Source organism: Spinacia oleracea, chromosome 3, assembly GCF_020520425.1.
Source record: "Spinacia oleracea cultivar Varoflay chromosome 3, BTI_SOV_V1, whole genome shotgun sequence".
Lineage (NCBI taxonomy): Eukaryota > Viridiplantae > Streptophyta > Magnoliopsida > Caryophyllales > Amaranthaceae > Spinacia > Spinacia oleracea.
In genome coordinates this window covers 27,012,977-27,038,882 of record NC_079489.1, presented here as the reverse complement: position 1 = coordinate 27,038,882, position 25,906 = coordinate 27,012,977, and the positions used below count along the sequence as shown (strand labels likewise).

Genomic DNA, 25,906 nt, shown 5'->3' with positions numbered 1-25,906 from the left:
CATGATAATAAATAACAAAGCAATTAGCATAATGGAAAACATGATTAAAGCAACAAAATAAATTAAGGTAGGAAATAATACCGAATTGAAGAACAAATAAAATAATAAAGTTTGGATCTTTACTTGAAATTAAAAACTAAGTATTTGAATAATTGGACAGAAAACTAGAAATAAACTAAGTATTGAAAACTAGAATAAAAGATGTCACTAAAAATATAAGGGGTTAGTATTTATATTTTGCCCAAAATAGAGCCCAAAATCGGAAATAAAAACTCGCGAAATACGCTGGAGGTTGGCGTCGCCCGATCGGGCGATGTGCTCGATAGTCGGCCCGATCGGGCGAAATTTCGCCCGATCGGGCTGTTGCAAAATGCCCAGAACAGCGCCCAGAATGACTGCCCGATCCTGATCGGGCGAAGCCCGCCCGATCGGGCGCGTGTTGAAACTGCACGATCCTCTATCTTCAAAATGGCATATCTCCTTCGTTATTCGTCGGAATTAGGCGAGTGACCACTTGTTGGAAAGCTATTGAAGTCTAGAATCCAACCCAATTAGAATTACATCTTTTGAAGTTGTAGAACTTGAGTTATGCTTAAAATAGTGGACTATAGTTATTTTTGTACTTCCTTCGTTATTCGCTTTGCTTCAAAACTCTTCAAACTTATTGTTCGTTCTCTCGAAAGTACATAATCTCTTGTATTGATTCAAATGAGTTGGAAATGCACAAAAATATGCCAATTCCTACAATGATGAACCTGAAACTACAAACACACTACAAGGAGCACATTAGTACTAAAAATCGCTCCGAAGAGCTCATTTGAGATTAAAAAGTACTAAAGGACGGGGGTAAAAACTCTATATAAAACACACATATCATTGAACCACCCTGAATGAATGAGATTTTCCTGATTAATGTTCAACTAAAAGAAATGTAAACATGATAAATGAAAGTGTAAGAACTGGTCAAGTTCCCCTGATATGGAGCCCAGGCTCCCCCTGATAAGAAGCACTAGCTTCCCCTGGTATGGAACCAAGGTTCCCCCTGATAAGAAGCACTGGTTCCCCCTGTTATGAAGCACTGGCTTCCCCTGTTATGAAGCACTGGCTTCCCCTGTTCGTAGGAGACATCCTACCATATTTTCCTGTAAAGTCCTGACGAACAGAATAATACTGTTAAAAGGAAAAAAAGATTAATGAAATGATGTTCCTGAAATAATGTTCCTGAAATGATATTACTGAAATGATGTTTCCAAAGTGATGTTTCTGAAATGATGATTTATTAAATGTTTTACTATATTATATTCTCCCTGTTTATTAAATAAAATGAATTGAAATGATGTTACGATGCTAGGGTAACTCGTTACTGAGTCTTCGGCTCACCGTTTTGTTTTCTGTTTTAGGTACTGTTGGGGACCACGGAAACGAGTAGTGGCGATGATTTCACTATTGCAATGTTCACCTAAGTTAATGTTAAGTTGCAACAAGTTTAAGTAAAGATTTTTGATTAAGTTACGTACTTTTATTAAGGAATTAAAAAGGATTATTATGATAATTTTGGAGTTTAATAGTTTATGATTGATGGTTGCCTTGTAATTCCCAAGAGGGAGTTACGACAGTAATGTCCCGACCGAATTAGGATGTTTCCGCTGCTAATTATGCTTTAATACTTGAATTAGAGGTCGGGGCGTTACATTATGTCCCAAAAATATAGAGATGGTAGATAAATAGTTGAGTTTGGGTAATTTTCATGTTTGCACATTAGCTGTTTACTTGACTCTGTTATTAATTTAACAAATATTGAGTCATTGAATTTAACTAATGCATACTTATGCAAGGTGACGATAATAATAGGATTACTCAACGTTATAGTATCGTCTTCTAGGCCATAATCTTAATATTAAATAATTAATATTGGGGGAGGAACTATCGTGGAAAAATAGGGTATCTTCATTTTATAACTACAATTTTTGTTCCTTGACCCATTGAGTCAACCCTTACCCGGCTAGTTAAGACCCGTAATTTTACGAGCAGTGCGGTTCGGGTTCATTAGGATTTCGGGTTGAAAAATCATGCTCAAAACCCAAAAAAGAATCGAGTACGAGTTGAATTTACAAGTTGGGTTGATTTTTGACAGGTCTAATCCGCGCAAAAGACTAAACAACTCCCAAAAACATAAATGTTTGAATTTGAGAAATTTCCTTTAACCATATTTTCGGAGGGAATCATGATTTGTTACCACAACTCCTTCATATACAGATTTGTGAACGTTTGTGTAAACGATTGATTCGAAAAAGGAACATTCTTCATGTGTATTTGATATATGAAAAATAATCATGGTGTATTAATAATTCAAAAATAAGCTAAGTATATACATAACAATATTTCAACTTTTATTTTTCACGTTTTTTTGGGTAAATAAGTAATACTTTCTCCGATTTTTAATACTTGCAACGTTTGTGATTTCTACACTATTCACATATTATACTTTGACCATTGTTGGTGATTTATACGTAAGATAAAATATAGTCATGTGAGATCTTGTTATATTCATCTTAATGTGTATTTTTAAAATGTTAACTTTTTATAATTTTTTTCTTTAAACGAATATAAGATAATAATGATCAAAGTTGTGCATTGACATGCGTAAAAGTGACATACGTTGCGAGTAAAAATAAACAGAGGAAGTATTAACCAAAAGATAAACATATTTTGTACTAAGTCCGACCAAAAGAAAATAAATTTTCACGTTTTTCAATGCACATTTTGCAACATTTATCTCTCTAATTATATATATTAGCAAAAGATTATAAAATTTTGATATTATTAAAGTACTCAGTGAAACGAATCAAATAAGACGCCACATGAATATACTTTTTTTCCCCTTATTTATTGGAAATAATTAAGAAGATTTTCTTCAGTGTCTATAGTGTCAAAATTCTAAATTAAAACATCATTATAGAAAGGAGGGAGTAGTAATCATACAAATTTATATCCACAAAAATCTTCATAAAAAAGTTCTTGCACGCACAATGTGTACAATAAACTTAGGCAAATTTGCCAAAAAGGACCTTTTATGGTCCAAATTTTGTGAGAAATGACCTTATATAACTTTTTTGGTAAAATCACACCTTAATGTTATTGTTTTTGCGAAAGACAACCAAAGGAAAGTTTTCAGCATTGACTCAGTTTTTCCGGTCATTGACTTGCACGTGAGCATCACGTGTGGCTTCGTTTTACATGTTAACTTGTAAAAACGAGCATGTATAGTGGATACGAAACAACTTTCCTTAAACAAGACACAATATGTCAAAAAAATCGAGCACTACCACAATAAACATCACTTTAACAATGCGTTTAGTTGAAAATGTAGCAAAATGAAGCCACACGTGCAAGTCAATGGCCAGAAAAGTTCAGTCAATGCCGAAAACTTTCCTTAGGATGTCTTTCGCAAAAAAGATTTAAAGTAAGGTGCGATTTCACAAAAAAATTATATAAGGTCCTTTCTCGCAAAATTTGGTTTATAAAAGGTCTTTTTGGCAAATTTGCCATATATTTATTATACATCAAGATACCTTTAACCCATTTTTTTTTTTTTTTTTGTAACTTTTAATATGTTTTGATTAACTTTTATATTGTAAAAAAAAAAAAAACGTTAATAGATAAACATTTTAAAGAGTTAAATGATACGGAGTATGATTAATTTATACACTATTAGTGGTAATAAAACAATAATTCTTATTAAAATGAAAAAATTTATTATTCATAAATAAATAACTTTTACAAATATAAGGGTAACATGGTATTTTAAGTTAACTTTTACTCTGGTGTGTAAATACAAATTTGTTAACTTCATATTGTTTAATTTTTGACATATTTTATAAATAATTTGATAACTTTTACGGAGTACATATAGAAGTATAACATCAAACAAATAACCCTATAACTTCAAAATTAAATACCCGTCAAAGAACTACATCGAAATTAAACGCCATTAAAATAAAACCAAAACATGATTAAACTTGTACCATTAAGGCAGTGGCACTAATGAATTGGGAAAAAGTGTAACAGTATTATTTGAGAAACGGGCAAATTGACTAAAAATGAAACTATACTACTGTGTTGTGTGTTAAAGTCAGCTCAACATCAACTTTGGGTTACAGTGTATGCATCCTCTTTCCTCAATATGGATAAATAAAGTTACACATATTAAAACTGAATCATATAAGTGCAGAGATAACACATCTTCTATTTTTTTTTAAAAGAAAAATAAAGTTACAAAAAAATGGAATCTTAATGATGAAATTATAACGGGTCGTAGACATTAGACAATAGGCATAACGCTTTACTGCACTAGGCGCACACACATACATGAAACATAAACTTGTTTATATTATGACGTCATCAAGAAAATAAAAATATAATAAAAAATAAAATAACAAAATCTACTAGCTAAGCCGTCTGATGATAGTTAGACGTCAAACAAAACTGACGTTAAACTAACTAACATTTAAAATTTTAAATCCTCACTAACACCAAATATAAACACTCACATTAATTTAATTTATGAATTAATTAAATAAAGTCGGCTTATACTATTATCTACTGTTATAAATACTCGCTACTGCCATTCTACTGCGTCACTGCCCGCAACTCTCTTTCTCTCTCTCTTTCAAATACATTTTCTCTCTCCTCTGCGAACTGATCGAAAACCACTGTTTTTTGTTTTTCATTTTGTCAATGGTTGCGTGAAATCTAAGTTTGCCATAAAAACAAACATTTTTGATTTTTCAGTGATTTTAAGGAGTTCGATCAGTTACAAGTTTAGTTAATGGGGAAGATTATGATGATGATGACAGCAGAGAAAACGAAAGTTGAATCTGTTCTTCACATTCTCAGAAAACAATCTCCTCTCTCTCTTAAACAAGTATTAACTCTATCTCCTCACCTCTCTTTTTTTTAACCATACTAATCCACATGTGAGCCCGCCACTAATGAGTTTCTATTGTTTTTATGAAAAGGAAAAATTCTGCAACACAGCTTGTGTGGAGAGGTTTTTGAAGGTGAAAGGGGACAATGTGAAGAAGGCGGCAAAACTATTACGAACTTGTCTTACGTGGCGTGATTCTATTGGCGTTGGTTAGTCTTTAACTTGTTTTCTCTCTCCTCCGGCTACTAATTTTTAATTTGTCTTCTTCTCATTTAATCACTTGCTAATCTTAGATTCTTTTACCTTTTTATTTTTATTTTTATTTTTTTGAAGCACGTCATTCAAATTTATCTCTTACCCATTTAAACAAAAACAAAAAGTCAAGCAAAAAAATCCAATAAAACATTTTTAAGTAAATGATAAAATAATAATTTTATTTAAATTATTTGCAGAAAGTTTAATAGCGGATGAGTTTTCTGGGGAGTTAGCGGAAGGAGTAGCATATGTAGCAGGTCATGATGATGAAGCAAGACCAGTTTTGGTAATTTCCTTTAATTTTTTGAATTAACTGAGGGAAGCTTTTAATTCAAATGAGTAATTATTTCCATAGTTGTTGAAGAATATAAATTAATCTCCAGGCTTTTACTATGTTTCATTATCCTAGGTTTTCCGAATCAAGCAAGATTATCAGAAATTCCATTCTCAGAAACTGTAAGTTCACCTAACTTTATTTAATTTTCCGTAATAAATGAAAGTGGAATTAAATATATTTACTAATTAATTTTATGTTAAAATGTATTTACAGATTTACTCGACTCATGGTATTCACCCTTGAAGTAGCAGTTCAAACAATGGCCAGAAACACTCAGCAATTTGTGATCCTCTTTGAAGCAAGTAAGTTTAACATCATTTCGGCTTTCCTTAAAACTCAAACTCGTCCATGTCAGCTAGCTAAGTTGGCTAATCCCATTTTACATTTTTACTTTTTGTGACTCTTGGTCATGTCAGTAAATTTTGAACTTAAAGGGTAATATAGTCAATTAGATTCAATTGATTTCCTTCCTAAAAAGGCTGAATCTGGATTAATAGTTGATACACCTCCTTTATTGATTCCCCACATTCGCTTTAATTAATTTCGCCTTCTTTCATTTTGTTTTTTTCTAGAAAAAATGCAGTAATTTTATTACCTTTTGCAGATGTTTTTCATTTTATATAAAAATAAAAATAAAAATAAAAATAAAAATAAAAATAAAAATAATTCATGTATTTCCTTTTAAGAGCACGCTGCACGCCGAAAATAAATGTATTTGCATAATTTTTGCCAAAAGTAGGGAGTACTCGTAATTAATACAGTAGTATAAATGAAATCCCACAGTTTTCAGAAATAAAAATAAAAAATCTGAAAAAAGCATCACTTTGGTGTGTCGGAAGACCAGCATTCTGTTGGGGGCAACACATTCTTATGTTTTTACTTTTTACCACTGAAACTGCCCAAAGTACCCTTCGGGTCGCTGTTCTTTGTCATAGTCAAAACTCAAAAGAATTATGGGTTGGTTTCCCAAGGGTAAATATGGAATGTTATGAAATTTATACTGTACAATAATTTTACTGAGATTGGTCAATTTCAGTCTCTGACAAAATGATTTCACTTATTTTAAAAACACGCGTTATACATCTAATTAATTAATTAATTAAAATTGGTTAAAATAACACGATTATATGGTTATACGTCTAATTAAGACAGGTTAGGATGACATGACTATTAATTTGGGCCGGATGAATTTGGAATATTTTGTGTGGTAAATGAATGAGCTGGCAAGTAGATTGTAGAAGATGGGTTTAAATAAAAATGTACTCCGTATTTTGAAGGATAGTAGTTAAATGATGTGGGTTAAAAAATGCAGGCTTTTTCAGATCAGCATCAGCTTTTATGAACATAGTGCTCCCAACACTGAAGATTGTGGCGGAGTACTACCCTGGCCGTCTTCACAAGGCCTTTGTCATAGACCCTCCTTCCCTCTTTAATTATCTTTGGAAGGTACTTCTCTTTTTCAACTCTTCCTATTCATTTCATCATTCGGGGAATACCAATTCTATATTCAAATATTATTCATTTTAATTACCCGAGTACGACATATAATACATTAATACGAGTAATGAATTCATCATTTTACTAATTAAGATGATAAAAATCAATACATATGCTCATCCTTTAGTTCTTTAATGGAAAAATGTTACAGAAATGAGTGTCTAAAGTTATTAGTTGATCTCTAGCTTCCCTTGCATATCACTTCATTTAATTTAATGTAAGAAGTAATGCTAATATATGTTTAATGCTTTATTTTGTGGAGTATCTAATTACAGAAACATAGTGTTAGTACTTATTTATTACTCCGATTGTTGGATTCTGATAAACGCGAATTTAAAGGATATTTAAGCATTATTCAAGTTACATCTCAAAGTAAAAATTCTAAACATGTAATTTTATCACGACTTTCCGCCATAATATTTTTGATGTAACAAAGTGATTGAAGACTGTTTAACGCTAACCTATTAATCACGGAGTACTACTTTCGTTCCTTTAGTAAGTGTCCACATTGGTACGTGGTAAATTGGGTAATATGAAAAATGGTGTAAAGTCAATTTTGTTGACAAAGCAGCACATTGTAAAAAAGAAAAGGGTGGTAGATACTAGATAGAGCCGTTTGGGGAAATCCAATGATTGTAAAGGCTTTTAGAGTTCACATGTAGATTATGAATAGTGAAAAAGGAGGGAAACCAATTTTGAACCCATAAAAGCTTTTTAGAATAGAAGTGGTAATCAGGAATTATCTACTTATATATTAACAAAAAAAAATAGAAATTATCTTCCAATCATAACCGTTGAAAAGAGTCATGATTTTTACCCTTATTTTCGTAAGTGGTAGGCTCATAACCAGGCTTCTTTTAGGGGAAGAGTGGTAAGTATGTAAGTCAAATTTGTTAGGTTGGTTATATGTCCAACTCTTCACGAGGTTCAAAAATTACCCAACCTAGATTAATTATTTTTACCCCTTTTTGTTCTTCGATCTTTTTGGGTAATGAGACAGTGTTTTTTATTGTTTTGCATGTTACTGTGCGCTGTCATTTTTGGTAGTATTTTCCTTGCACCTTTTTCCTCTTTTGTTTGAGTGGCACACTGGTTTATGAATTATGACTAGTACTCCGTAGGAAGTAGGAAGTTCTAATACAAAATGACACCGAGTATTATTTCTTCCGTTTCCTTAATTTTGCAAAGGAATGTAAACTTATTTATGGACTACTCTACTTGATTTAATGCCTATTTGGTATATTTTTGGTTTACTTAATACTCATCCGCAGAGTAGAAAATAAAACTTACATAGATAATTCTATCATGTTTGTAACCTTTACTCTAATCATCCGACTCAATAGTACAAACATAGTACAAACATATCGACTTTTACTTTTTTTGTTTAAACGGTGATATGATGAAAGAGAATAATCGATATCAAACTACATTTTACTAGTAAATCAATTTTGATCGGGTGTCGTTAAATAAATTTATCATCCTAATTTTCTAATTAGAGTGAGCCATTATTAATACATGTATGATTACCTTATACTTAATAAAAAAATTCATTTATATGTTCAAATATGTTTTTGAATACTAGTCTGTATCTGATAATGAAATTTTTGACAATTTTGCAGGGAGTGCGGCCATTTGTGGAGCTGTCAAACTTAACGACAATAGTATCCTCCACTGAGTTCGAAGACTCAATCTCACTAGACTATAACGACTTCTCAATGTACCCACGAGCCGCATCTCTCCGGTTCGACCCGTCCTCGATCCCGGTCCATTCCTCGGCTGCTAAAATTGGTGCATGTGCCTCTTCTCGCTTCTCCTTCACAGTGTCTCACAGCTTTGACTCCCTCAAACCGTGGTACCTCAGCCTTACAAGTGACCCCTCATCTTCCAAAGTGGGACCCACAACAACCACAACAAACTCCACATCATCTATCCTGGGCCCCAACCCTCGTTCATTCTCATTTGCATCACCCATTGATAGAACTCCACGTGGTGGCGGCTACAACTTCAACGGCGGAGACAAGCTCTTAAGAAAGAACTTCATCCCCTCTACACCACTCCCACAAAAGTCCCACAACGCAGACACCGCCTCCGTGAAGCAGCCCCGTACACCGAAGCCATCTTTCCTCCACTCTCCAGCTGCAGCATTGTTTGGACGGCGTGAGACACCGGCTCCTACAAGCCACGGTAGCAAGTCTGAGAAATCTCGAGAAGCTTTCTTCCCCTACTTCAAGTTCTACCGTAGACCCTACGATGAAATGATCTACCGGTCAAAAATGAAGCCCCCTCTTGGTGGTTTAATCTCCATCGTCGCTCCTCAACACCTCCGCCGCCGCCACATGTCAGTCTCTCAACGATTTTGAACCAATTATACTCCAAAAAAAACAGGATGGGTACATAGAGTATATTCAGTAAATGAACAATGATCATGATATCATGATGTCAAATGTCTAATGTCAAACATTAATTATATTATAATTAAGGTTGCTAATTATTATGTTTTTTTTTTTGGTTTATTATCTTGGTTGCAAATAAATAGTTACGGAGTACATTAAATTAATAGTCCCAAAGTTATTTTGGTCAATGAAGATACAGTAGTCCGGTTAATGATATAAAATCCATGTTATTAATTAATTAGATTAGATGCGCACTCGTGTGATTTATTAATAATAATTTGCTAAGGTCAAGGGGTGGTCGGGAGACGACGTACCAAGAAAGATGTTGTTATATATGCATGGGATGAAGCTTTCGTGGTCGAAACGTTGAACATAATGGCTTTGGAAATTAAAATGTTTTAATCTTGGAGTTTATGATGTTACTATGAGTTATTTTACTCATAAATTCACTTCGAAAACATACGACTAAAAACATGGAACTAACTCTTTATGTGCTAGATGTAAACTCAAAGCTTTATTAAATCTTATGTGTGTTATACACATTCAGTAATGGTTACCGTCTACAACTACTGTAGATGTCAACTAGCTTGTTTTCTTAAAGTCTCACAAGGTAGTATCTAAGACGTGAGATAAAAGTCAATTTACATCATCACTTTTTGGCTCTATCTACACTGGATCCTTCCAACGCCTTATCTATGGTAAAATGCCAGTCCAATTCTATGTGTTTGGTTCTCTCATGATGAATTGGATTCTTAGCAATATGGATAGCAGATTGATTGTCGCATTTCAACTGAATCGGAGTGAGATTAGACCGTCCCATTTCTTGTAACAATCTGACCAACCATGTGATCTATGTTGTATCTGGTCCAATGATCAAAATGTCATCAACATAAACTGCAACCAATGTTCTTATATTGTGAACTTTCTTAATGAATAGAGAGTAATCATTCTTTGATTGAACAAAGCCAAGGAGAATGAGTTCAAAAGTGGGTTTAGCAAACCATTGTCTGTTAGCTTGTTTCAAACCATATAGGGACTTCGTGAGCCTGCAGACTTTATTTTTTGGATTAGGAATCCCATCAGGAACTTTCATGTACACTTCTTTTGTCAAATCACCATGCAGAAACGCAATGTTGATGTCCAATTGATGAATAATCCAGGCATTGTTGACTACCAAAGCAATTAAACATCTCACAGTGGCCATTTTGATAACTAGAGAGAAAGTCTCCTTAAAATCCACCCCATATTTCTGTGTAAAACCCTTTGCCACAAGTCGAGCCTTATACCTTTCAATAGAACCATCCTTCTTCAGTTTTAATCTATACACCCATTTGCAACCAATAGCTTTCTTGCCTTTAGGAAGTACATAAATTTCCCAAGTGTCATAGATGTGAGTGCCTCAATCTCTTTGTTCATGGATGTAATCCAATTTTCTGACTGGGAAGCTTCAAAGAAATTGATAGGTTCAGGTTCTTTGATAGCTTGATTTATCAAAGCTTTGTGTAAATCTGGTAGGTCATTTTAACAAACAATGTTGCACCAGTTGTTGTTGGAAACTAAACAGACATAATTATCCATCCAAACTGAAACTTTGTGAGGTCTAGTTGACTACCTTGGTTGTACTGGAATAGGTTCAGGTTCTAGTGTGGTCAAAGGTGGATCAGATATAGAAGTAACTGGAGGTGATGATTGATCATACATAGGCTCAGAAGTTGTGGTAGGTATTTGAGTAGTATTTAGAAGTGGGGGTGTGGTTTCTGTGACTTGAAAAACACCAGGAATATCAAAAGTTGTTTGAAATCAAAGGGAGTGTGAACGGGAAGGAAAATGGGGTTTGAGGTAGTGTGTTGAGTGGCAGATATGTGAAATGACAAATGTTTTTCATGAAAATGGACATCTATAGAGATAATTATTTGTTTAGTTTCCAAGTTAAGCATCTTATAACCCTTTTGATCAGGAGGATAACCAATTAAAACGCATGGTACTAACCTAGGATCAAACTTGGATCCGTGAGCTTTATTTGTAGACACATAACCAAGGCATTCATAAACTCTTAAATGATCCAAACTGACTCTAACTTTCTATTCAACCTTTCAAAGGGTATTTCAAAATCAATGATACTCAAGGGAATTTAGTTGATAAGGTAGGTTGTGGTGAGTCAACACTCTCCCCAAAACCTTACTGGCAGCCTAGATTGAAAGTATAAGGCCCTTCCTGTCTCTAGAAGATGCCTATTCTTTCTTTCTACCACTCCATTCTACTCCCTCCGTCCCTTAATACTCGCACCATTTTGACTGGACACGCTTGCCAATGCACAAGTTTGACCACCAATATCTTTAACTACATATTATAAAAACTTATAAAAATATTAATATTTTGAAAATATAGATTAAGTTGAAGACAACAATATATTATATACAACATTTTTTTCATACACTAGAAATAAAATAGGATCAAAGTAAATTATGTGAATAGTGCAAAAAGTCAAAATGATGCGAGTATTAAGGGACAGAGGGAGTACTGCATGTAGTGTGCCAGTACAACTTTTCTGATGCTTAATACCTTGAGTATGATATAAAGACATGATTCTTCCCTCACATAATTCTTTTGCATTACCAGTTCTGAAACACTTAACCTTTGAATAATACTGAGTCTTAACATAATGCAAGAAATTTCTTAGAATGTCTACACAATTTGACTTATGTTTCATCATAAAGGTCTATGTATTCCTTGAAAAATCATCTACAATTGTAAGGAAGAAAGTAAAATTGTCATGTGTTTGCACCTTGTAAGGATCCCAAACATCAATATGAAGTAATTCAAAACACTGAATTGTCTTGGTGTGACTAACTGGAAAATATTGCCTACACTGCTTTTCTCTAGGAAAAATCTGACAAAAGCTATCACGGTATCTGCCAATAGAAGGCAAAGCCTTATTAACTAAATGTAGCTTATCAAAAGATAGATGACCCATCCTTAAATGCCACATCTTAATGTCCTCACTAATTGCAGCTAAAGCTTCTGTTCTTGAGCTATCTGTATTCACCATTTTCTTATTCTCCAAGTCTCCTTCAACAATAACATACAACCCTGAATCAAGCTTACCAAGAACCATAGAAGCTCTTTGAGAATTTCCCTGAATCATGCACTTATCATGAGTGTAAACGATGCTACAGGATATATCTTTGCACAACTTATGAGTAGAAATCTGATTAAACTGACAGTTGGAAACATGGAGAACATTCTGAGGAATAATATCACTACCAATCTTATCATCACCAATATGTGTGACCAAGACTCTTTTACCATCTGCCACTGTAATGGTCTTTGCACCTCTATCAACCACATAATAGGAATGAAACAATTCTAGATTGGAGCATATATGATCAGTAGCCCCACTATCAATAATCCATCTTGAATTAAAGAAGTAATTAAGAAAGTACCTTCCATATTCACTTTAGAATCATAATGTTTGTATGTATTATTGATTAAATCCAGGAACTGTTGATACAATTCTTCTGAAATATGAGTAAATTCTCATTCTGATATGTGTCATCATCACCCTACATCACACCAGCAAACTTCCTGTTCTTGGAACGAGCTGGATAGCCATGTAATTTCCAGCACTTGTCCATCGTGTGCCCTGACATATTATAATGATTATAGTAGGAAGCACCTCTCTTGGTGAAACTGTAAATCTGTGATTAGCAGCCCTTGTAAGACCTTTGATTGAACACCCTTAAAACTACCTTGATAGTTTCTCCTATCTTCAGTGTTAGCAGCAGCAAAAACCATTGGTTGTGCTTCTTGAACTTCAGACATTTTCGGATGTCTTTCATCTTGCATAAGAAGTCTGTATGCTGTTGTAATACTAGGAAGAGGATTCATCATCTAAATGTTGGTTCTTACTTGTGAATGTTTCTTGCGTAACTTCATCAAAAGCTTAACTAGCCTTTCTTCTTCTTGCTCTTGTAAAAATTTCTGACTGACATTGCAAGTACAACCAGTGCAAACACACACTGGCACTGATTTAGAACTTCTTAATTCATCCCAAATCATCTTGATCTTGGTAAAGAAATCAGTAATACTGCTATCACCTTGAGATAGTTCATTCAAATTCTCCTGTAAACCATACAATTGTGGTCATGAAGTTACTGGAAATATTTCTTCTAAATCTTTCCAAATTTCTCTTGCAGTAGGAAAGAACATTACACTCTTAGAAATTGTAGGACTCAAAGACCTTAGTAAGTATGACAATACCATACTATTGCATCTATCCCAAGCTTGATAGTCAGCATGACCAATAGCTAGTTTAGGCAAGGAACCATCAATGAAACGCAATTTGTTCTTGATGGAAAAAGACGATAGAACATCTCTTTTCCATTGCATAACCTTCTCCATCAAATTTGTTTGAAACAATTGCAGCATATGGATTCTCAGAGGAATGTATGAAATAAACACTGTTGGGGTCTTGCATAGGAGGAATAACTGTTGCGTCTGGTGCCGCTGTCATCTTGGATCAGTAAACCAGTAAGCAAATACAAAAAAAACTCATGTTACTTTTGAACTTGATCACCAATTGAATTATCTGCTGAATTTTAGTAGTTCAAGAAATTGCGGAACAAAAGAAAAATGGCAGAATCTTATGCCTTCTCTGATAGAGTTGATCACGGCGGGACAACCCGCTAATCCTGGTGGTCCATCCGGCCCGTTTAATAGCGGGCTTGGACAATGATTTTGGAAAAAATTAAAATTTTGGGCGGGCTAAGGCCGACCCGTTAATGTTAACGAACGAACACGGGCGAGATAAAATTTATCGCGGGCAACCCCCACAACCCGTTTATGAAAAAAAAGTAAATTTATTTCATTATTTTTTAGTTAGTCGTTTATACTTGTATTTTTTTCATTTTTTAAGTAATAGAAAAATATTTGATTCTTGACTTATTAGTGGGTAAAATTTTTAACTTTCATTATTAACTTATTTATTTAAGACAATAACTTGATTCTTTCTCACATTTTTACAAGAAGTATTACAAGATTTTAATTTTTCACTTCGTTTTATAAGATGGAACTCGAAAAGTTAGAGATAATTTAAGTAAAACAAAAATTTAGCCATAAATATAAAATAAACTAATTATATTAAGTAAAAAAGTTAAAAGTATTTTTAGGCCCGTAAGCCCGCGGGCAATCCCGGCCCGTTTAATAGGCGGGTACAGACAAAAAGTCAAGCCCATAAAAAGGACTTGGTTTTTCCATTCTAAGCCTGTTGGACATAAAAGTAAGTTTAGGCCCGGCCTGCTACCCGTCCAAGCCCGCAAAGGATAACCTCTAGTTATTGCTCTGATACCATGAAGAAGTTATGAAACTAGAACTTCGAATTGAGAAGAGAGAAAATCAAGTTTTATTGATTGAGAAGTAAAACTTATTACAGAGAAATGAGGCTAACAAATTACAAGGCTTTTATACTAGTGTGTTTGTTTTTAAGGAACAACTGATCAAAGGAATCAGTTAGTTAAAACTAACTCTTACAATCTATAACAAACTTGTACAAGTCAGCAATCTGTGTGTTGTTGAGACATGTCAGCAACCTGTGTGTCTTGATCTTCAAGACTTAGCAGTCGAGTTACCAAGGTGGTGAGTAGCTGATCTTTGTGTTTGTTGCTGTGCTTGATGTCCTTGTTGTTGTCTACTGCAGCATGTACTCCAATAGCTATACACACTCAGTAATGGTTACGGTCTACATGTACTGTAGATATCAACTAGCTTGTTTTCTTAAAGTCTCGCAAGGTAGTATCTAAGACATTCATGAGATGAAAGTCAACCTACATCATCACTTTTTGGCTCTATATACACTGATATAATAATTGTTATCGTGGATACGATTTTACATAAACCTTAAAAAGTTAAATAATTGAGAAGTTTTTTGCGTGATGGAGGGAGTATAAGTTATCATTTTTCCTATTAAAGTTGTTTTAATAGTTAGCATTATCATTTCTAGAAGGCTCAATGTCCCGTTGTGGAATGGAACAACGTTGGGGACTGATCTAAACTCATGTTTCTTGTGCCGGTAGGGACATGAACAAGTAAGCACGTTAGCCACCTTTTGGGATGATTCGATGATTCTCCTCCGATGGTTAAGTTAGTAAAGTGAAAAAAGATTTCAAGGGAATGAGATCTAGAATGAATGTGGTATTGCGTATGTTTGACAATAAATGAGGGATTCATATACATAGGTAGACGATCCGTAGAAATGGTACGAACAATTATCGATCTACAGGATAAGAACCTGTTGGATGGTCGATCTGGATGTGTCATATCGACCATGGTTGGCCTGATTGACATGACATATGGTGTCAAGGCCTATGTTCTCGCCAAAGTGTCTTTCGTAAGGCTATCGATATGCCGATAGGGTATCCCATACAGTTAATCACTGTAATACATAAAAGGGTAGTTTTAACATAGCAGTCCAAAATATTTACCAAAACATTGAAGTTATTTAATACAAGACTATTTACTTTTGTCACTTGGTCTTGGGTTGCGTCAACAAGGAGAAAGAGAATCATCTAATTTAAGCCGAAGAACAAGTTCCATTAGGATAGTAATTGTTAATGGAGAGAGTCTTACCTCCTCAAGCTAATAAAGTGGCATCTCCAATAGTTTTAACTAGGGACTTTTAGCAGTTTTTAAAAGTCACAGACTATTGGAGATGAAATAAGAATTAGCTTGTCCAAACAAATTAGTTTGGGCAAGCTAATTTGCCTAGCAAAAAATTGGCAAAGGAGGAAAGATAAATTAAATTTTAAGAGTTGATTGACAAATGGGACACATTTAAATGGCAAGCGAGTATCTAATCATTGGAGTACAAACTAGCTAATGGAAGAATGTAGGTAAGGGGTGAGACCTGTATCATAGACTTACTGCTCGGTGTATTGGTGATGGCCAATGCATTAACCATTGGATGGATAACCGGTCTGGAAAAGGGTCTATTAGGTCTCTCATTAGTTGTCCTCTCAACAAAGGGGGAGAACAGTTGTATCTTAGCTATATCATGACTAACAACCACTTGACTTTGAATCATATCTCCATGATCATTTCCCTCATTTGGTCATGTGAATTCATCCCATTCCCATTCCTAAGTTTGGGCATGATACCCCTTTATGCTCTCTGTCTAAACGGCCTCACTTTGATACTAAGCTTGCCTATAATCATATTTGGAACTCCAAGTTCCCTAACCATGTTTCTAACAATAAATGGATTGTTGTGTGGAAATCTATGTGCCCTTCCAAGACAAACATCTTTCTTTGGCTTATTCTGTGACATAGACTGCCAACTTCCTCCCAGCTAGCTAATAACAGTTGTTTCCCTTTTTCCCAATGAACAAGAAGACATTAACCACATCTTCCTGCTTTGCTCCAGGGCAAGAAAATTAAATACAGTTTAAATACAAAATTGATTTTATGCACTCTGATTTTGATCAATGATTTTTGAAAAACATTGGCTGATATAGACCCTGTCACTCATCTGCCTCATAACACCATGTTTTGTTTTTGTCTTTGAAGATTATGGTTAAGAAGGAACAATTGAATTTTCCAAAAAGAAACCAAACCAATTAAATTCTGGCGTTCTCACACTATTTGGTTAGCAAATGAATTTTGTTCTTTCACTCTTCCCTCCACCCTCTCCAATAAAACGATGCACATTAACATTAAGACTTATGCTAACCACATAATCAAGGCGGATGCTACTTTATGTAGCACCTCCCTTCTTGCTAGTTATGCTGCTATATGCAGTGATATTGAGAAAATTTTCATAACTGTAATTGCGGGTTCTTTTACTATTGTTCCACCCACTGCTGATCGAGACACCCACAAATCTTCTACCCATCTCATGGGCAGTAGAAAATCAATGGTACGATGTTTCCATCCTCTCTGATTGTAAAGCTGTCGTGGAAAACATCAATGATATTCATTCTGCCATATCTTGGTTAACCAATCTCTATGGAAAATGCAAGGAGCATCTAGCCCAACTAGGAAGAGGCTGCTTGAGAGCAAGGAGAAGACAAGTGCTGGCAGGGGAAGAATTAGGGGGGGCTGGCGGGGCATGCACCCCCCCCCCCCCCCCCCCCCCCATGATATGTTAAAAAAATTAAATACGCACTACAAAATCACATGTCTAATATAGCTCAAGTGGTTATTTTACCTCAAATTTTAGAGGTTGTTAGAGGTACAAGGTTTGAATCTTAGTTCTCTCACTTTATTATTGGTTATTTTATTTTTGTTTTTCATCATCTATTACTATATACTAAAAGAGACACCATGAATGACACGTGTCAGTTCCTGGTGCGATTTTTTCCAGCCAAAAACCACTTTCCAAAAAAGTGTATCTATTTTATTTTATTTTATTTTTATTCTCTATCTTTTTTTTAACGTTTTATGTATGGAAACAAAATTAAGTTTGTAAATTATGTCAATAATAGCTACGACACAATAATAATTATTCTAAATTAGTAATATTTTAGTCAAATCACTATATTAATAATAGAAAATATATCACTCAATATTTTGATCAAATTACCATATTAGCATTTTAAATATGCATATTAGATGAATAAATTTAAACGAGTATGTTAAAAATGTTATAACTATGCAGTAGTTTGGGAGATATTCAGTTAAATATTTTGTGAAAAAATTGTCAAAATCCGTGCGTGCAAGGGATCTAATCTAGTTATATGTTAAGTTTTACCCCCCCTATGTATAATTTATGGTTCTGCTCTTGGGTGCTAGTGGAAGCGGACTATGTGGCAAGAAACACTAGGAACTTGTTGAGTCTATTGCATCCAAGGCTTGGTGTGTATCCCCCTGATTGTTCTAAGGATATTTCTGAAACAAATGAAGTGGGCACTCCTATGCTTAGTACTGACTATTTGAACCATGTAAATTTTGGTTAACTTTTAACGTAATGGTGAAGTGACTCGTTCTTATCCAAAAAAAAAGCTAGAAGTTAAAGATGAGTAAATTGAAATCTTATGTGATATAACAATCTAATTTAACAAGAAATGCTCATCTATACTCCTCTTGAATGCGGAAAAATTAATAAAACTCATATTTTTTTATTGGGTCCCAACACTCCCTCTCACACGGTTTAATCACTCTCTAATTTTGAAGTAACAGGCTGAATTCTTTTTTAATTACCTGACCTAAACTAGTGTTTGTTTCTTTGATACCATGTTGTCTTTTGTGAAATGGCCTTGGGCCGTGTACCTATCTAAGATGAAGTTCCAACCCATAAACCAATTGGGAACGAGATTAACAGTATGTTTCTCTTTTATTTTTCCTCTACTGTGTTTTACAAATTGTGATAATTATGGTAGATGCTCTATACCTTATTATGAATGATATTTTTCCTTCATGTATAAAAAATCCCTTTGTAATAACATTGGAACAATTAAGTAGCCCTACAAATCCACCATCCCGTTTATCAGGATTATTCTTGCGTGGACCTGGTTCACAATAATATTAGTGTGGAACCAAAATTAATAGTTTTCTCTAGCACCCTTTTGACACTCATAGTGACCTTTATTTTTATTCTTTTTGGTGTTAGTACCCGGTTCACCCTTAAGGCTAATCCGGATTCGGGACAACCTTTATTGTTCATATAGTAACTATAATAAACTAAACACCAAAATTCTTAGACATAGTAACCATTTATTTGAAGCATAGTAACCCTATATTTTTAAAAGCGAATCGTGACTTAAAATCACATTATTCAAGCACAAAACATGTATCAACGATACTAATTTACATTTTTATCATAATAATCTTAATAAAATGCCAAAATAAATTGGGAACAAGTTATTGACTTTATTTTAAGACATGGTTCACAATAAATTTAGTGTGCGCCAAATCCATTTAAAAATTGGTGCATCAAACGAGTTTAAAATTAGTTTTATTACAGTCCAATATACTTTATCTTATTGGTGAGTTACTTTTTTGGAAGTTTAAATTGAATCAAGTAATGTCTTTGTCAAAGTACAATAATTATACAGAGTAGATGTTTTACTGCTTAAGACATAGATAAGCTAAAGTTTGAAGTTTGATTGAATACTCCACTAAATAGTCTTGCTAGTTGGTAGAGTTTAGGTCCTTTTTTGTTGGACTTTAAGTTGATGGTGTTGCTACTTAGCTTGCTACTACCCCCATTATTGAAAAGAGATTATTTTCTAAATTCTGGAAAAAGGAAAACCAACTCTGTAGAGAATTGAAGCTTTAATTTCAAACTTCAAAACTAGGCTCCGCATCTAGAAAGACCACTTAACTTTGGAGGAACTTGGAGTCTTAAATGGCTTATGTCCATATGGATACAAGTGATTCGTATTGGTATCCATTAATTTGGTTTTAATACTGAAACTAGTGCGGTATTGGTATACCAATACATTATTAAGAATTACTAATACAAGTTATCATTTGCGTAATTGATACTGACATATTATTTGTTGGTACTAAAAATGGTTGTAATTGAGATTTGGACCTTGATGGTGAGCATTCCTAGTAAATTTTAAATCCACAGTATAGGGATTATATATTAAGAAACGGGGAGAACATTGAACAATTAATATATGAGGTTATCTGCATAACTATTGCACAAAACATATTTATAGACTAGTTAAACTATAACCATGCAGTGGAATTATTAATGAACATCATAAGTTCATAACCTTAATTATCTTGATGTGTGAACATGGACCTACGTAGTGGAGTATATGGTATTGATATGATATAACTGATTTGACTTTGTTAACGATGTCTTTATCAAACATGCAATAAATTTATTGAAACTTATTTTGTTAAAACAATTATCTGGAGCATTACCAATAATAGGAATTTACCAGCTTAATTCTCATTTTAGGTGAAGAAACACATTTTGTCATTTAAACTTATTTTGTCTACAATCGTCTTGTTTATGTGCAATATTATCTACAAAATACTTATCTTGTCAGTACTTAACTTTCTAAATTTTGTTGTGTTTGAAATAAGTTGAATTAAGTAGGGCCTTTAATATCAACAAAAATACAGTAAATCAACCTCCACCCTTAGGAGCTGTTGAAACTATGTGATTCAAGCAATGGTCTAGGCCCGAATTAAAATAACAAGTCATGTACAGCAGCAGCAGCAGCAGCAGCAGCAGCGTCAGCTTCTTAATTTCTTAAACATGAAGAAAAATCTACTTGTATTTACAAAGTCAGAACAAAGGAAAATGGAAAATCATTTTGCTGTTTTCTTTAAAACAAATGGATCCGTAATGCACCAAAATATAGAAAATAGGATAAACAAAACCATGACAGTAACTGTGTGAGTGGATAGTGCATTCATTTGACAAGTACACGAAAGCACAGCATGAAAATCAATATACACAAACTGACTTTTTATTTTGAGTTCATTTACATGATACAACACAAACAAAAACACCATTAAAACCTTGAGATAATTAAGTTGAAATCATGGGTCATGCATGTGTCTTTTTCTGTAGTGTGATGATATCTAAAGTTGATCCATAAGTTTTGTTAAGTGCTTCAGCACACCAGCCATGGCCATCATCGATGGTTGGCATTCTTACCTCCATGATTGGACTAATAGGCTCTTGGTTCCCTGGAATCATAATGCCAGCTAACACCCTCAAAACATTTGAAGCATCAATGTCCATGCACACATTAATCTCAGGTGTTCCTTTTGGCAAAGGAGGGATCCCACTTATCTTGAAATAACCAAGTAAATGCTTCTTTTGTATTTCTTTCTCATCACCTTCATACACAATAATCAACGCCTCAGATTGGTTGTCATGGACCGTTGTAAATACAACATCTTTCCTTGCAGGGACTGTCGTATTCTTCATGATGATGGGCACAAAGTGGTTTCCATGGGCTTGAATTCCGATGCTCAAAGGAGTAGCTTGTATTGTTAACAAGTCCAGATTCCCAAATGGATCACTTATACCAGAAGCAACTGCTCCTTCCAGTGCCGCTCCACGAACTGCAGCTTCTAGCGGATTCATTTCTTCATACAGTGTATCTCTCCTGCAAATGCTCTTAACCAGATCTCTAACTTTGGGAATTGAACAACATCCTCCAACAAGAATTATATCACTGAGATCATCTACTTCTACCTTTGCTTCATTCAAGCATTGCCTTATAAGATGTTCACACTTATCAAATACCATCTTGTTTACATCCTCAAATTCCTTTCTGTCCACAACCTTAGTCACTCTCCTACCATTCCCCAAATCAATATCAATTTTAACACTAGTTTGAGTGGAAAGCGTATGTATAGCATTCTGAGTTGCAACTCGCAGAGAAGCCATTGATTTAAGAACATCTAATCCACGACCTAACATAATTGTGTCAAACTCAGGCAACAGATGACGCATCATATTCTGAAGGAGATCTTCCCCTCCAATGGCAGATCCTGATAAGGCTTTTATCTGTGAAACACCACCAGCTGTTGCACTAATAGCTACATCACAATAACCAGCTCCCATATTCAAGATTAGACAAATCTTCTCACTCCCACTTCCCATATTTTCATGTATAGTATGTTGCTGTTCCTGTGCGTATAAAAGTGCCACAGCGGTTGGTTCAGGCATCAACCTCAGAACATGAAGGCCAGCCATCGCACAAGCACGTTCAATTCTAGAGAGTTGGAAACGGCTGAATGAAACGGGGACTGTTAGAACAACATTTCGTAGAGGCCGTTTTAACTCGACTTCTGCCATGGCCCTTAATTCCACAAGAAAGATTGCCAGAACTTCCTCAGGTGTAGTAGATCTCCATGCATTGTTGACCAAAGCAGCAATAAATGGCCGCACACCAATGTCCAAGGTCTGAACTAAAAAGGGTAAACTTTTGGTAGCATGAACAACAGGATCGGTATCCACCCTACCAATTAACCGTTTCATATTGAAGATTGCAGATCCAGATAGGATTTCATGATCATGGGCAAGTTGGCTACTGACTCCACCAGTTGGGACATCATCTCTGAAGCTCACATATGACTGCATTATTTTCTGGTTTCTAGTGTTTTTAAGTAACTCCACTTGAGACCCATTCCAAACTGCTACACTGCATTGTGAAGTACCAATGTCAATACCAATTGCAATTTCTGGGAATGCAGAAACTTTTTCCTCTCCAGTGGTTTCACTGTCCGATGCTACTGTATATGCTTGTTGAGCCATTCCTGCAATAAACAACCAAGATTCTCAATGACAACTACCAAGCATGGTTGCTCTGGCATTTTCAGCTAATACTTAAGATGGAACTTCAATCACTAAAACATTAAACTTCTAACATTTCAAAGGCACTTGGACAACCTCATACTATAAGATGGAACTTGCCATTAAAATGTTGTAACAGAACAACTGAAATATATTCAAATGTTGTATATAACACATGAAAATCATTTGAACCGTACAGTACAAACCAAAATTTCGTGTGAACAATGATTTTCTCACTATATTCAGAGAAGGATAAACTAGTTGAACAAAGATATATCAACAGCAAACCATAGTTGCTACTTTGTTAGTGGCCAACATGCTGGGAAACAAGATCTAGCGTTCTGGAGCAACCACATCCATTTTAAATGGAAGATTCAGGAGAAGTACAAATACAAATTGGGCAACAGGATAGGTATATCATATCTGTATTGCTGGATATGGCCCCTTCAATTAACAGTAATCTAAATTGCAGAGCATAGGTAATTATTGAATTTTCATTGAAAACCACTCGTAGAACCCACATGTTATAGGTAATTATTATCCTAACCACATATGAACAAAGTAACCAAAAGAAATAAATGAAGAATGTGAGTAGGCAAAAAGAGGATGTACTCTCTTACATGCAAGCATGGGGCTTTGAGAAATAACATGAAAAACAATAGAAGAAATTTGGAATAAGATTTTCGCTGGGTTGGTGTGTATCTGGTGTAATCCTATAAGAACATTTTCCTTTCCTTTTTCTATACCAGCTGAGACCAAGACCCATGAACTTCACCATTATTAGAAACAAAAAAAAGAGGTAAGTGACGACGGAAAGAGATGGCCAACTAAACACACGGCCACGTATCTAATTAAAAATCAATGACTCTTTAAACTGAAACTCCCAATGGGAACTGGTGATTTATGTGACTAAAACAGAAATTTCAAACCAAAAAGTATTCATATGAAATAAGTAATGCTTTCTTCCCTCCTTCTAACTAGTTTCCACTGTCACCCTAGCTGACCTTTGTTTCAAAGTAAAAGCAAACTCTAAAATTCACGACACTTTTACAGTGTGCTTGGACAAGGGAACTTGTACGGGAAGGAAGAAAGTAAGTGATTGGGTTATGACTTGGGGTTGGGGAAGGGGCTGGAAGGGAATTGGAGGGATCCGTTTATCTTCCCCTGGTAACTAACCAAGTCCTTCACTTCCTCCGATGTTTGAAAGATTTGAAAGGAAAATACACGCTCACTATTCCCCTCGGTTCACCTCCTTATCTTTTCTTTCTCTTTCTCTCCCATCTCTTCATTTTCCTTCATGATAGCTACCCAAACAAACGATTAGTGATCTCACACCAAAATGGATGTCTTAGTTCTATTCACCTTATTTCACCCTATTTCAGTAAAATAAATTCGGATAAGATCAGATAAATTCAGGAAAAGTAAAGCCTACTCAAGTACAACTTACAAATAAATAAGTTAAAATTAGTGAAAAGCAGGTGAATAAAACACACTCGATATCCTTTTCGTAGCAATTACATGAGGGACAACAGGAAAATACAATAAGTGGTGTTGATATATTTAGGCTATTTAAGTCTTTGTTGATATATTTAGGCTATTTGTAATCCACAGGCAACATCATGAAAAATAAAAGCCAAAGATAATGGTCCAAAGCTCTAACTATACCCCATCAACAGATATTCAAGCAAAACTAAGTTGAGCTCCTATACTAAAATTTGAAAGAGATCAAACATATTCCAAACGTGTCAATACTTTAAAACATGGTTAATGCCAAGACACAAATTCTAGTACAATCCATAATCCTTTGACTAGAATTGGAAAACTTTTAGCAAGAACACATGAAAGTATCCTCTCCTCCCAAAAATTTAATTGACATTGCTATTTCATCGAAACAATTACCACAACCAAATTCAAGTCCTCAGCACCTTGGCTTCACTACTTATTCACTAGTTCAGAGCGTTTTTATGACATTAAGCTCTAAAGTATCACAATACTAGATAATTTCTATGATGAATTAGCCAAATTTTGGCAAATTAGGCATTGCACCCTCAAATTAAACTAAATCCAAGAAAAAATGTCATCATAAACATCAAAACAATTGGCAATGAAAATAAATAAATTACATAAACTACAACAAGAGAATTAACCCAAAAAACCCCAGCAAATAAACAATAATTCGAAAGCTACGATCCTCATGCAAAAGAATCCCAACAACAATGGAGACAACCCAATTCCAAAAATCAATTAACATCTGAATGGAGAAAGAACAAATCAAAGTTATAGACGGTAGCGATACAAAAGAGAAAAGAAGGGAAATACATACTGCGGTTAGAGGAGAGAGAAAGAAAGCGGTTGTGATGATTGATGAGCGATGAAGTTGGACAGAAAGCGCGATAACAACACTTGTTTAGTAGAAATGAGTTAATTGCAGATAGACAGACAAAGACAATAATGTTAATGTAAAAAGCTTCAAGCTGGTGACGTTCTAGAGCATCCCAGAATAAGAGTGAGATTTCTGTGTTTTTTTGAGAGTACTCGTACAATACTGGAAATGATGTTACCAGAAGCTCCTCTTTCTAAAATATTCAAATTTCTACAAGACGATTTTTATTCGACTCCCTGTTCCGTTAATGACGCCCTAATTTATTACGTGAAAGTACGATTTTGCCCTTTAAAATCAAGTTCACCCCCTCCTCCCTCATCACCCTTCTCCTTCTCTGCTCTTTCCCTCCCTCCCCCCTTCCTCCTGCCGGCAGCCCTAGGATTTGCGGCGCCGCCATCTCAGCCGAGCTCCGATCGGGTTTGTTCACCCGTATTTTCGCCGCCCATCTTTGTGTCTCGTTCATTTGTCGAGCAAACCCGGTCCGAGATGCCTCAAAAAACCCCCCTCTTGCTCGCACCATAGCCGCCGGAGGAAGCCCATATCGCCGGAGTTATAGCCCCCTCTCGCCGGCGCTGTGCGACCCGGTCCTAACTGCAATCGCCTCTCGCGGAGCTGCCCTGTTTCACGGTGGCGTTTGAAGAATATTCCAACCCCTGTTTCGCCGCCCACGGCTTTGGTTGTCGCCGGTGAAGGTGTCAACGTCAATGGCTCCAAAGAAGAGGCCTACATCTACGCCGTTGTTTCCTCCATTACCGCCGGCGCTTAAGGTAATTGATTTTTTTTAAAATTTAATTGAATCGGTGGCGCACAAGATTTGCGCTCCCAGCCATGTCCGCCGCGCACAGCCTGTG

At 35.1% G+C, this 25,906-nt stretch overlaps 2 protein-coding genes across 2 annotated transcripts; one reads left to right on the top strand and one right to left on the bottom strand.

Moving 5' to 3' along the window:
- The first annotated feature begins 4,629 nt into the window (after window positions 1–4,629).
- On the top strand, window positions 4,630–9,529 carry LOC110799281 (uncharacterized). Its single transcript, XM_022004509.2, has 7 exons — window positions 4,630–4,924; window positions 5,019–5,136; window positions 5,380–5,468; window positions 5,592–5,638; window positions 5,733–5,821; window positions 6,832–6,965; window positions 8,636–9,529. The coding sequence occupies exons 1-7, from the start codon at window positions 4,829–4,831 to the stop codon at window positions 9,374–9,376; spliced, it is 1,314 nt and encodes a 437-aa protein (XP_021860201.2). The 5' UTR covers window positions 4,630–4,828; the 3' UTR covers window positions 9,377–9,529.
- Window positions 9,530–20,744: 11,215 nt separating this feature from the next.
- Window positions 20,745–25,234, bottom strand: LOC110799288 (heat shock 70 kDa protein 8). Its single transcript, XM_022004517.2, has 2 exons — window positions 24,996–25,234; window positions 20,745–22,635 (listed from the first exon to the last, which is right to left on the bottom strand). The coding sequence occupies exon 2, from the start codon at window positions 22,631–22,633 to the stop codon at window positions 20,912–20,914; it is 1,722 nt and encodes a 573-aa protein (XP_021860209.1). The 5' UTR covers window positions 22,634–22,635; window positions 24,996–25,234; the 3' UTR covers window positions 20,745–20,911.
- Window positions 25,235–25,906: the final 672 nt, after the last annotated feature.

Bases quoted from the DNA above. Each gene is read 5' to 3' on its own strand.
- LOC110799281 (XM_022004509.2), top strand. From the start codon at position 4,829: ATGGGGAAGATTATGATGATGATGACAGCAGAGAAAACGAAAGTTGAA. The intron at 5,137-5,379 runs GTTAGTCTTTAA...AATTATTTGCAG, and splicing joins GCGTGATTCTATTGGCGTTG to AAAGTTTAATAGCGGATGAG. The intron at 5,469-5,591 runs GTAATTTCCTTT...TCATTATCCTAG, and splicing joins ATGAAGCAAGACCAGTTTTG to GTTTTCCGAATCAAGCAAGA.
- LOC110799288 (XM_022004517.2), bottom strand. From the start codon at position 22,633: ATGGCTCAACAAGCATATACAGTAGCATCGGACAGTGAAACCACTGGA.